The sequence below is a fragment of the Spea bombifrons genome, chromosome 4 (genome assembly GCF_027358695.1).
Source record: "Spea bombifrons isolate aSpeBom1 chromosome 4, aSpeBom1.2.pri, whole genome shotgun sequence".
Lineage (NCBI taxonomy): Eukaryota > Metazoa > Chordata > Amphibia > Anura > Pelobatidae > Spea > Spea bombifrons.
Window position 1 is genome coordinate 41,055,028 of NC_071090.1, and position 13,920 is coordinate 41,068,947.

Here is a 13,920-nt window from a genome sequence, read left to right on the forward strand (position 1 = left end):
TTTTCATGTGCAACATTTTATTTTATCTTTTATTTTTAAAGAATTGCATTGTAAAACTGCTGGTTGTGCTTTGTCATAAATAAGTCACAATTCTTTCACACTACAATAAACAAACTCTGTTTTTAACAGGCATGGCCTGAAGATGCTCTCGAGAAGGTGGCAAATCATTTTCTTGATGATGTTGAAATGTCACAAGAAATCAGAAATGAAGCTGTGTTCATGTGTCAGTACTTCCATCAAAGTGTTGTTGCACTCTCGGAAAGGTATTTAATTAAACTTCGAGCATAAGTGTTTACTACAAAACATACTATTTCTTGCACCCTAGAATTCATACTTTAATGATTGATACTTCCTCTCCAACAAGTTTCAAGGAGCTTGAAAGTGAGAGGGCAAAAGATCTGGCTCATTTGATATAACCATAGAAATATTTAAATATTTAAGGTGGCCACTGTCATTTCAAGTTTAATATGACCACTTGGTTTCTTGGCACATACTAAAAACCTCACCCTTTTTTTAAACCACATTTTGTAATAGAGATTTTATCTTTCTTAAGCTTCTTACCCGAATGACTGTTTCTAGCCATTTCTTAACTAAATTGTAGTCAATGCTGGACAGGTAGATTTGATCTAAATCATTTTCTTACTTGCTCCTATCAGTTAGTTGAAAAACTTTTTAATTCCTTCCCTAAACTTCTTTAAAACGTTTTTCAAGACACTAAGTTGACATAACTTGTTGGGTTATAGACGATATATTTGAACCTCACCTGTATGTATGCATTTCTTTATCCCACTACGAATTACACATCTCTTCTTTTTGAGCTCTATGTTCCAAAAAGTCAGGACACACATTCCCCAAGCTATTATGTCTTATTCAATCCCTCCCATTTTTTTTTAATTAAGAAAAAGGATGACAAAACATTCATTAAAGCTTTCAGGAAATGTATCTGGAAGAACAAAAGATCCCAGATAACAACGCTTACTCTTCAACAAGACAACCAAAAACTGGGCCTTAAACTACCCATAGTAAGGGACTATAAGGTGGCCGCACTATATTATATGGCGGACTGGATCTTGTACTCGGAAACATTCACAGATACCCACAGTAATTCAGTCCCCAAATGGCATGGGCAGGCATTCACACCCTTTTTACTCAAATCCCAGCCCATGTTAAAAATAACCCACTCCGTTTCTCAACAATAAGAGCATGGAAACTGGTCAGAATCTGTATTGGCTCACAATGGAAAGCTTCCTTCTTTCAGCCATTCTGTAAAAACCCTGCTTTTCAGGAGGTGGATGGCTCGGAACCCTTCAAAAATGGAATAAATGATCTTGTCTCTTTTATTTACTTTCGTAACCTAAAACGTTGGAAAAACGTAGGAACATATCCATTCCTTGGTTCACATACGTGCAATTGCAAAGCTTTGCTAGATCCCATCTTAGCACTCTTGAGTGGAACAACCCCATAGACTGGCATCTTAGACACACGTCATCAGGTCATTTATCCACAAAGTTCATATACAAGACTCTACACACTGTAAACTATGAGCCAAAGGGTCTGATTGCATAGTTAACACGCTTCCCTGACATCATTAAATGTAGACTGGCCACCTGTAAATTGCTCCCAGCTAGCACATATAAAGAGATGCAGCTAAAGATAGCTTATTTGTCCCCACACAGACAATTTTTGATGGGTATACTCTCCACTACACCTAATGGATGACTCTATATAAACTCACCAAGCACAGCAATCAGTGCTTGATTATTCTAGTGCCCCAGTGAAAACTTTCTTTTCACTATTACTCTATTATACACTATTATAAGTGCCTAATTCTTTGCCCTAGCCCGGCTTTGGCATTTGGATTGTACCTGGGTTACGTCTTTTCCTGTCTACCATTTAACTATAGTGGTACTACCTCCCCTGAACTTTTATTAAGACTAAAATGTCTAAGAATCAGACTGCACAACCGTTTTTGGGATTTTATTTCCTGTGTTGAGCATGAGCTACTAAAATGTACTGTCTGTAAGGATACTTAGTTATAATAATGTCATATCTGAATAAGAAAGCTTCCTGAAGAGAAAAAAAAAATGTACTTAGGGTGGATGTTCATTGCTGACAAATGAGACCTAACACAACAGTTTTGTAATATGTACCTTAATTAGCGGTGGCATGAGAGATGTCAAGCTTTTTAACAGAACAAGGCAGGGGCATGCTTTTGCCATATATATTAATTTTGATATGTACATGATCATTGAATACTATTTATAGCTATAGATCCCATCATCGTTACTTGGTGTTATAAATCATTCTAATAAATTGGTGTGGATATGCATTATCATTAGCTTACAGGAAAGGGTAACTGAATGGTCATTAAGATGTACAATATTTTCATAACCAACATACCACTATCTTATTCCTAAAAATAAAAATCATTATTATTGTATCTTATAAAATATTCATAAAGCCTGAGCTACTGCCTTTTTTTCTGCTGACCTGACCTTGAAGCAGCTGAAGTGGAAATGAGATTTTTTTTGTTAATGTAAAAATGCCTTCATTGCTTTGGTTTTCACTGAATACTGAAAAAAAAGTCATTCTGTGGGATTGATTGAGGACAAAATGTGCATTTATATCTGAAAGCAACATCCCACAGTAAAAAATGAAATATGTTGTCTGTCTTCCATTGTCAGCTGTGACACATGATTGTATTTTTAATTTTGTACAGGTTTTACGAATCCATGCAAAGACATATCTATGTCACATCAACATCTTACCTCGAATTACTCAAGACCTTTAAGAATCTCTTAGAACATAAAAGACTCCAGTTGTTAACCAGCAAGAACAGATACATGATTGGGCTTGAAAAGTTGGCTTTTGCATCCTCACAAGTGAGTAAAAATGTTTTTTGCACCTGGCAAAGGTAAAACTCTTTATACACTTCTTTCCCCAGAAATACACTTTAGGACTGAGGCATCCAAAATCACATTGTAAACAGGGGTTGGAATTAGCGGCAGCCTAGGGTTATAAAAATTCAAAGCAGATGGGCCAAATTTCTCCACTTTTTAATTAGATTATAATGTACTCTCATTAGTAAACAAAGCAGCCAGGCTGTAGCTGAATTCACAGGAGCAATTTTAACTTGATCCCATGTAGGGGAAGAATGAACTTGGATAATGGCAACAGTAAATGCTGCATCTCTCAATGTCACTTGTTAATTTCTATGCTAAGTGCAAAAAAAACTTACCATATATAACTTTAATCCATGTGTGACATGTAAAACATGGGAAAAATAAAATAGTACTAAAAGTTACTATAAAATAGTTTATTATTGAATGTCTTTAACATATATTTCTTATCATTATTATAATAATGGATGTTTCTATGGCTGCTGTCATAGAAACTGAAAAAGAATATTAAAGGTTCCGTATTTGTATGTCCTTAAACAGGTGAAAGAAAACTGCTACGGTTTATTTGCTTAACATGCAAGAAAGCAGAATTAATATTTTGCATGGGACCACACCTTTGATATATTCAAATATAAAATGAATAGGTAATGGCAAGTGACCATAATGTTTTTGAGATGAGTTTCCGTAGAAAAGATTATGTGAAAACTCTAGACTCATGAGTTGTAAAAAAGCAAATTCATCAGATCATTAATGTTTAAAGAGATGCATTGTACATTCATGGAGAAATGGTCCCTGAAATTGACTGGGTTTTTCCCTGTCAAGGTAAATTGGCCACCTGTCCATCAGAATGGCTGAAACCAATCTTATTCACAACAAATAGCTTCAGTTTTTGACATGGTATTTCAATTACCCTTGAATTCTGAAATGTGCCTGTGTCAATTTGTACTTGTTGGACATTTCCATCACTATCACACAAACATTTGATTTCATTTCTACCGTTACTGGTTGGGATTTAACTACTTTAAATTGAGATACAAATACATTTCCCATAATATAGATAAAATCTAGCAGATACAATACAAGGACATACAAGAAGACAGCGTGTCAGCAATCTGCTGCTGTATGTGATTCCTGGAATCCTTCGACTCTACAGTATAACTGTGTGCTGATTATACCTCCCTTTCATGCATCATTTCTGAAAAATACATATGTCATGCCTGCGGTAGATTTATAAATCTCTGCCAAATCCATTATGTGTCTTGCATTAACCCCTTGAGATTTAGACATCTAAGTAAACATTACACATACCTCTGGCTTCTGAAAGCAGAAATAGGTGATCTCTGTTAACAAATGATTAGAAAAAAAATACTTATTACAATAACAGGAGAAGCCAACAAAATATGTACCATTTATGTTATTTTACAGGGATCAAAGAAGCAAGAAAAAATATATCAGCTATGCAATTTTTGTTATTACACACATAATCACAGCACTTGGAACATGAATATAACAACCAAAGTGTTAAGTTAACATTGAATTTAAAAAATAATAAAAGGACCAACATTTTAAGTAGAGGAAACAAAAAGAGCAGCTAACAATATCCAACAGCACTCCTTTAAAGAAAAGGTGCTTTAAAGTATAGACATACAGAATATGAGAAGAATCAGGTGACAGTATTGAAGATTGACTTGATCTTTTTGATTTCACATTTTCTATACAGCAGCTGACACACATGCAGTCTAAAAGGGTAACAAATTAAAACAAAATGTGTAAATATGGTGGTGGCAAATATAAAATAGCCTAATCCAGTAAACAGATTGTATTTTAGGATCAACAATACTACTGATACCACAATACATCAGCACTCATTAGGATGAATTTGTTGAAGCCTGTCTGATTATGATTTGAGGGAGGTCTAGAATATGTTTTTTAAAGATTTTTCAATTTTGTAACTTCTACTACCTCTATGAAATGGTCTTAACCCATTCTTTGATACCTTGGAGGAGAGTCTTAATATCATGATTTAGAAGCTTTGTTCTCAGAAGCTTTGTGTCGATGTAACGTTTGAGTACAGTTCCCAGGGTCATTCATAGACCGAGTCACAGTCTATTTAGGTTGCCATCTTAGTCTGTTAGCCCTCAATGGGACACTTTGGCAGTCAGCTCTGCCTACAATTAGGAACTTTTAAGCCAAAGGCGCAAGCAGCATTTTTATAAAACTTCAACCAACAGAAGGAAATATCAAGAACATATTAATTGGGGAGAGTCTAGTGTGAGATTGTGTTGTGATATTTGTTTACGTATCTTTCTGGTGTATTTATTTTTTGGCACATCAGATCACAATCATGCAACAAGAGTTGACAGAGTTAAAGCCTATGCTGATTGAAAGAAGCAGAGAGACGGAAGAGCTGGTAAACATTATTGCAGATGAGACTTTGGACGTGGAAGCGGTTAAAAGTTTAGTAGAAGCAGATGAGGCTGCAGCTAACACGGCAGCTCAGGAAGCCAAAGCTATTAAGGTATGTTGACATAACATATGCAGGCTTCACAGGGGACAGAATTGTAAATTAGATTTAATATTGATCATGCAATATGCAATCAGGAAAATTGGACACATGTGTCTTTGTAAAAGTAGATAGACAGAGACTTGCCTGCTGCTGATGTGATGGACCCTATTGATCAAAGACACTGCAAACTGCTGTAAGTTTTTTCATTATGCACCCTGATGGGTTTATGGGAGTTATCATTTGTTTACTAGGTGTAGTACATCTCAGTTGAAGATTAGAATGCCATTAGGATACATTCCAAATCTACACTACAGGGCTTGAAGATGCTGAGTGCTAAATACTATTTTTCCACAGCTCTGCTCTTAACTGAATTATCTATTTCGAGGTATTTCCTTCAACTACTGTATACATATATATACAGTGGTCTATACTCGGACCAACTAGTTTTGGGAAATCTGGGATCTTCCTTGTGACCAGCCCATTAATACGGTTTAGGTGTATGAAACATTGGGGTGTGGCACCATATCTCGACTTTTAACAGAGAGCAGACAAAGTAACCGCAGAGAGGGGTAGCTGGGGTGCTGCCCTGGGTCAGACTTAGAGCAGCGGCCAAATAAAATACACCAATGTGTATATGACCATGTAAAGACGATTCAGACATGTTTTCCTGCCCTTTGAGTTTGGAGGATATTAAGAGGGGTTTTTCCATTTGGCAACAAAATTTGTAGTCACTCTCCCTCAATCGTTAGGGAAATGAAACAGCAAATATAGTGCAAACCCATGCATTACTGAATAAGCCCCAAGAGCACCCTCTATGCAAGTTCATTTCCTCTAGTGGGTGGTACAACAATGGCAATCCTAAACAAATGATTCCTACATTATTGAGGAACACAAGACAATTGCTATTACATTTGCACACATTGTATAATAACAGTCAGTTACTCAATCCAACAAGCTCTCGGAAGTAAATATTTTATGCAGTTTTATATTCAAGCGTTAGAATGAGGCATGGGATCACTCAAATGACAATTATTAATAATCTCTCATAAAGAGATTTTAAATAGACAGTCTCTGCTGGGAAATATATTGAAAACGTACACCTGTAACAAGCTTTGACATATACCAGTACTGGTGAAATTTGCATAGTGTTTCAAAATAATTAACAATAGAATGATCTCTTTTTTTGGTTTTTGTTATAAATATAGATTACACTTTTCTTTAGCTTGGCTTTAAACTATTGTTAGTATTGAACAATAATAATATTTATTCATTTATACAGTGCTAATAGTTGACTGTTGACGTGACAGCTTAAGGAGGATAGAGTGACCTGTCTGTCTGTGTAATACCTGTTCCATTATGCTAAATGCTAAAAAAAAATAATATAAAAAAAGAGACTACTGTAATCCACCAGGGAAAGACATTTGTGAATTATTTTTTCTGGGATTTTTGTGGGTAGTATTGGGAATTAAGGAAGGGTTAAGAGGGATTAGTTTTATGAAATTTAAAAAATCTTTTAAAAAATGTTTTAGCTTTATAGTTGTTTGAATATGCTATAGCTATTTAATAACAAAAAAACATATGCTTAGTTGTATGCGCATTATTATAAGCAAAACTTTCTATTGTACTCTGAAAATAACTTCCATTATGCAAATGCATGTCACAGAAAAACATTCCATTTAGTAATATCTCATAGTCTGCTACTAACACCCATTGTGATATGCATGAAGTATACCTAAAACCAGTGTGTAGTTCTATCATTACCCTTATTTTATGTTGGCTTCCTAGTACAATCATGCCTCTAAGCTACAAGTCAGCGTGGAGTATACTAAAATAACAGATGAATGCTCAAAGAGAGAGCTAATAGTTTACATTTTGGGTGTGTGAAACATTTCCTCTTCAGGCATTAGATTTTAACTTAAGGAAAAAAAGTAAGATGCTAGAAATTACAGTCTGTCTTTAGCAATGACATTAAAGAGTTTTTGTGTCATAAGTGTTTAGAAAATGATATATATTCTTAATTTTGCTTAAATGATGCATTTTTCCCCCCATTTCCCTGTTCATCACATTAACCAGGCAGCCAAAATGGAATACAATGGTGGATGTCAAAGTATTTTACTCGGATAATAAAATGTTCCCATACAATGAAACATTTTCATTTTAGATTAGAAAACAACAACATAAATACTTAACAGTTTGACACTAATTGACAAAGATTTCTGGTTTTTCGAGCTTCATCAAAAGTGGATAGCATTCATGCTGGCACACGGAAATATAACCCATTAAATCACATTTTATTGTCACATGTAATGACCTTTAAATAATTTTCAGGAAATGCAATGCCTTCATAAGTGTCTGGTGGTGGTGCATATATTTCAATCACTTGCAATGTGGAACACTTAACTAGGATGGGCTATTATTTTAGGAGGATGCATTTTTATTGCTAGCACTTTGATCGATAAATAAAGCAAATAAACTTGAACGCTTAATTTAACTCATGTAACCAAGATTTGCAAGTTATGTGCTTTGTCTTTAAATAAAGTATTATAATATACAATTTACCCTTTTCAAATTAAAATGTGAAAAACGTAAATAGTTGTTCCACAAGCATGTTTTAAAGGAACAGTCATGTCATTTTTTTTCAGGACTAAGACTAGGGTTAGTGACGCATGGATGCAGTATTTATTTGCCCCTCCCACTACAAACATGCAAACTCACTCTAACACTATACACTAACACACACTCCCTATGCTCCTCTCCCTGCCTCCCTCTCTTACACTGTGACAAAGGCCACTAACCCTAGGCTCATCCCTGACAATCTAACACCATATTCTGACACACACTCACACTAACTCTATCCGTGAACACACATGCTAACACCATATACTAACATATGCACTCAAACACCATATATGTTCACTGTAACACCATACACCTATACACACTCTCCTTTCCTCTTACCTCACCTGTAGCCCTTAGTGTGAGCTGCTTTGATATTTGTTCTTTGACACAAACTACTATTTGTATGAAAGATGTATGCATTAGTAATAATTATGGATGACATGTCTTATGCTATATTTAGCAGAATACACTATTGAAAATTGCTTTGGCATTTGGAGTGATAAACATTTTGGTGAACCCTGAATTTTAAAATTATTTTTTTAACATATGTTAATGATGTTTATCATTAGTTTACACAATGATTCTTTTAAATAGTATAAATACATATATAGTCTTATAGTCTAGTGTTTCTTAGAGGCATTGGAAATGGAGGTCCTTGATAATAAAGTGGTACATAACATAGCATAAACAAACTCAAAGAGGGAAAAGATGTGCACATGTACATAATTATATTATCTAGATATAATTATCTAGAAATAACACACCGGCAATGAGGTGTCTGTGGCATTAAGGGCCTGATTAGTTTGTATACCTTTTTTCACATGGATTTGCAAAAATTAACCTATTAAAAACCTATTAAAAGTGTAGCTTTAAGTAAGAACTTTATTGATCGTGTACTATATTCACCTACAAATAAGGATTTTTAGATTTCAAATATTCCCTTTTAATGCACTGATTAAACCAACATTCACATGGGCATACCTCTCAACATGTCAAAATGTGAAAGTGGGACACTTTTTTTTTTTTTTTTAATCTCGCGGAACTCACCGATACAAGCAATTGCACTTTAAAATGTCGCGCTTGCATCGCCACTTAAAACACGCTTTATTTTTGTCAGCACAGTCATGAATATTAAAAATAACCAACACATTGAATTCAATTCCCATAAGGCTCAGCCAGACATACCACTTCTATGATGCTGGCTGAGTGTCTTGGGAAGTGCAGCAACAGTAAAGCTGCAGATGCTAGCTGTGAACTAAAATTCCCATGATTCTCAGCCAGCCAGGTGTCCACCAGAATGCTGGCTAAGCATCATCGGAAGAGTAGTCCACAGCAGCAGAGATTTATTTTTAATTAAAAAAGGCTAATGTTAGCCTCCCTCCCAGGACCCCTACACACTGCCTTTACACACACCTGCCCATAAACACACATATACACATACACTGCCTTTACATACACACATATCCACATACACTGCCCTTACACACACCTGCCCATAAACACACATATACACATACACTGCCCTTACACACAAACATATACACGTACATTGCCCTTACACATACACATATACACGTACATTGCCCTTACACGCACACATATGCACGTACACTGCCCTTACACACATATATATACGTACACTGCCCTCAAAGAAAAATATAGACACATACACTCTGCCTCCAGAAATGCCTTATACCCCCTATATGCCACTCTGCCTCCAGAAATGCCTTACACCCCCTATATGCCACTCTGGCATATAGGGGGTTAAACGGCATATCATGGGGCAGAGTGGCATATAGGGGGCGGCACGGTGTGTGCACGCCAGCCCTTTTAATTTCATTAGGCGCCGGTGGCCGGAAGAGGCTTTTAACCCTGCTAGCAGCCGCTCAGCGGCTGTTTTGAATGTTGGTCTGCCGGCTGCCCGGGCCACGGACCTGCCGGTCCACTAGCGGGACAGAGGAAGGGATAGGCAGGACGGCGGGAAAGAGACCCAAAATCGTGACAGTTGGGGGGCATGCATGCGGACATAATTTTGTTTTGTTTTTTAATCCATGCATACATGTGTTTGTGACTTAACAGATAGTTACAAGGAAGCCTGTTTCTCATTTTTATTAAACAAGGGTATGGAATCTCTAGTATTATCACATTCTATAATTTTTATCATGATCACAAAAACATTTTTCTACCCCTTTTACATTTAGCAGGATGATACTTCCTTCAATCGCAAATGTATGTTTTACGACAATACATACACAATAATTTTTAGGTTATGTTTCAGTATTCTAGTATATGAATGATATTTGTTAGAACTTTATCTTTTCCCACTGTACTGAGAATCATACCTGTCAAGTTACCTCATAGTCTGGGTGACTTACCAGATGCCCTGTTACTAATGCCTTTGCTTTTAAATCCCCTTGTGTAAACTGATCATTCTTTAGAGAGATATCTTATACGGTAGCATTTCCCTATATCAGAAAAGTCTGTCTTTACTGATAAAAGTCACTTCACACAGTAAAATGGTTCCTGTGGGCTACATCTTAGTGCCAGCTCTATGATTTACAGGCTGCCTACACTGTAGATCTTTTCATTTTTCAAAGCCTGAGGTGAATGTCCTATTTCCACTGAACCACTACTGAGACAGTAAAAGAGTGATTTTTCTGTAAATACATTACATCAACAAGAAAACAAAAGTGGCTTCAATTAGACAATTAGACGATACTCTAAGCAATAATAATAGTATCCAATCCTGTATCTAGTCATTTACAGAAAATATATATATATATATATATATATATATATATATATATCTTAGTGGAGTCTTTTAATGGTTATTAAGTTCGGTGCTGTTGATATTGTCATCACTCATACATGTATTAATTCTGTACAAAATAACAAACATTGTTTACAAAAATTAAAGCTTTACATATATATTTTTCTTACTGAGATGTGGTTAACAACATAGAATATATAGTAATTCCCCCACCTTTTTTTGTGGGTGTATTACATACTTAGATTGGAGAGCTGGATACTAATACATTTACGGGGTAATACAATAAATACATAAATGGCATTTTGAAACAGTAAAGAGGATGTTTACAGACCGCGTAATTTGCATCTGGTCCACGTGACTATAGTTAAGACTATAATGGCGGAAATTAAAAGGTTTGTGATCGGTTTTACTTTTATACTATCTGCATTTAGGAAGAATGTGAGCAGAAGCTAAGTGTTGCAATTCCTGCACTCAATTCCTCGATTGCAGCACTTGATACATTAAAAGCCAGTGATATTACACTTCTAAAAACAATGCAAAATCCCCCATCAGGAGTTCGCCTTACCCTGGCTGCTATCTGCATCTTAAAGGTAAGTTATTAACAGACTCATTTAAGGTATAAAGTGAAACACCTTTGTCCTAGAAAAACGACCCATCATCCGTTGCCTTAAACTATTCCTTCCAATACTTCTGGTCAACTTTATAACACAAGATGCAATGCATTTTGTCTAACATTTGTTAATATGCCCCTTCTTTTGGAATTAACTATTTTTAAATCATCTACATTATTCTCAATTTTTATTGACAACGGTCAGATGTAATGTAAATTCCCAACTACATTTTACTAAAATGAAATAAGTGAACTGTAATCTTTCCTAAACATTCTGTGGTTAAAACATTAAACAAATTGATATTAAAATATGACAAAATTCATTTGAATTATCATCTTATCTGATGGTTTATCAACATTAAGCAACATATAGCTGACAGAACAGGCAATTCTATGCTTATTACCATCTTATTGTAAAATGTAGCTAACAAACAGGACATGTTATAAATGCAAGTACTGTTTTCGTATATTCAGATTGTTTATTATTTAGATTTATTATTACTAATGAATTGCGGTTATCATTGGGCTTGGCTATAATATATTTTGCTTTCAGATTAGAGCTATTTACATTTTTGTATTTATCTTCTGTAATGGTAGCTTCATTGTAATTCAGCCTTTTCTGCTAATAATATGGGTTTATTAATTTTCTAAACATTGATGTACAGAGGTTCTTAACTAATTTCCATAACACTGCATCTATTCTAAGGGAATTAAACCAGAAAAAAAAGTGGATTCGAGTGGAAAACCCATTGATGATTTCTGGCTTGCTTCCAAAAAGATGATTGGAGACATGAAGTTCTTGGATTCACTAAAGGTAACTTTTTTATTTTATTTTTATTATTGTATTTTTTACATTCTCTGAGACAGAACAGCATTTGGTAAACATACATAGTCTTTCAGTATTAGCACTTTAATTATTTACATTGGGTTAAAACTTAATAGTTGACATAGCAGTTAATGACAGTGTAGTATCATGAGGAATAATATAAACATTATGGTTGAATATATATCATTGAAGACAGTTGAATAACTAAAGGGGCTACAAGGTGCAACTGCAAACCAGTATTGAGTAGAAAAATGTGCACCTTACCTAGTAATCCTGTAGGGGAACCAGAGGACTTGTGTCTGTGTTATCATAGAGCACTCTTTTTCTACTACCACCATACCCAGTTTAAGTCATAATAGAAAGTGGACTTTTGAGGAAAAGAATGAAGACGTTTGCTCATGTAGGCACAAGTCTTCCTATTTCTTTGCTAAAACACCAGGTATAGAAACTCCCAGAAAGCTCCACCACTCCATGTAGACAAGTAAATGGGGTACTCAAGCAATTGAGACCCTATAAATTTTAGGTCACATGACCAGCCCTGCAACCCAAACATGCAGCTGCTGAAAACACTAGCAAATGCATATTTCATACCAACATTGTTCACTTAGGTAACTCTTCAGGAAGTTTTGTTTTATTTGTGTCACATGCAACAGTGCTAAATGACAAAATACATACTGGAAATAAAACACACAGCCGCAATGAAACGGTAGACCCTGTCCGCTCACACAGTATTTCATCTTGTCAGCAAAATATAACAAGAGGCGAGTTTGGGCACGTCTGATCAACTTGATCTTGCAATAACACTACTTACCACCTTGAGAGTTATGTTGCCACTAAAGTAATCTGTTTCAGTAGCACATTCCTGAAAGCCATCACTTCTAAGATATTGTTAGACTAAATATAAAGAGCATTAATTTATTGGGTGTTTATTTTCAGCTTCCAATGGAACATTATGTATGAGCCTACAACATTAAAGTTTGTGTTAAAACCAGCAAACCAAGAATAGTCAATATGCATTAGACATACTAATCAATATATGATTCCTGGAAAACCAATGTTTTGTTATCTTAGGGTGTACTCCAGCCCTATTTTCATGTGAATTGTATATTGGTCTCCATTTTGCATAGACTATAATGCATCTTACTGTCATTTAGTTATTCGAGGTAGAAAATCAGACTTATTGAACTCTTTGCCCAGATGCCACTGCTAAAAGCGTGAAATATTTGTTCATACACTTTTTGAACAAGTTCAGTAGCGGAGTTCCCTCTAAAATCAATTAAAGTAGCAGCAGACAGTCATAACATTAATGACTGTACATGGTCATTCCAGTAAGTACTTCCTGGTTGCAGTAAAGGTGGAAGAGTTGAACATAAAAATCCAAGCAAAATGCATTAAAAAAACAATTATGGGGACTAGACTTTTCCTTTAGCAAACATCCAAAACACTGGAAAGAACAGATACAATAAAAACAATACAATTTTCAGTTCATTAGGCTTCAAGTATGGAAGTTGTAACATTTGGCCATGTCTTCATAATACAGTGGAACTTGTATAAAGGGACTGGTGTGACATAAAGGTGCAAATGTGAGAACCCCCTTTACATGTGTATGAAATGTTGCCGAGTAAAGAACCACATTTGTGAAAATGATTACAGAACAAAAACGTGTGTCTGTTTATTAAAGGGAGAGTT

At 35.3% G+C, this 13,920-nt stretch overlaps 1 protein-coding gene across 1 annotated transcript in view; it reads left to right on the forward strand.

Annotated features, from left to right (window-relative positions):
• LOC128492590 (dynein axonemal heavy chain 3-like) overlaps positions 1 to 13,920 on the forward strand; it is a 428,956-nt gene that overhangs the window by 314,219 nt on the left and 100,817 nt on the right. Inside the window, exons 52-56 of the mRNA XM_053465187.1 lie at positions 130 to 263; positions 2,720 to 2,882; positions 5,236 to 5,418; positions 11,227 to 11,385; positions 12,112 to 12,219. Of these exons, the coding sequence (XP_053321162.1) occupies positions 130 to 263; positions 2,720 to 2,882; positions 5,236 to 5,418; positions 11,227 to 11,385; positions 12,112 to 12,219 (747 nt within the window). The remainder of the gene's footprint in view (positions 1 to 129; positions 264 to 2,719; positions 2,883 to 5,235; positions 5,419 to 11,226; positions 11,386 to 12,111; positions 12,220 to 13,920) is intronic.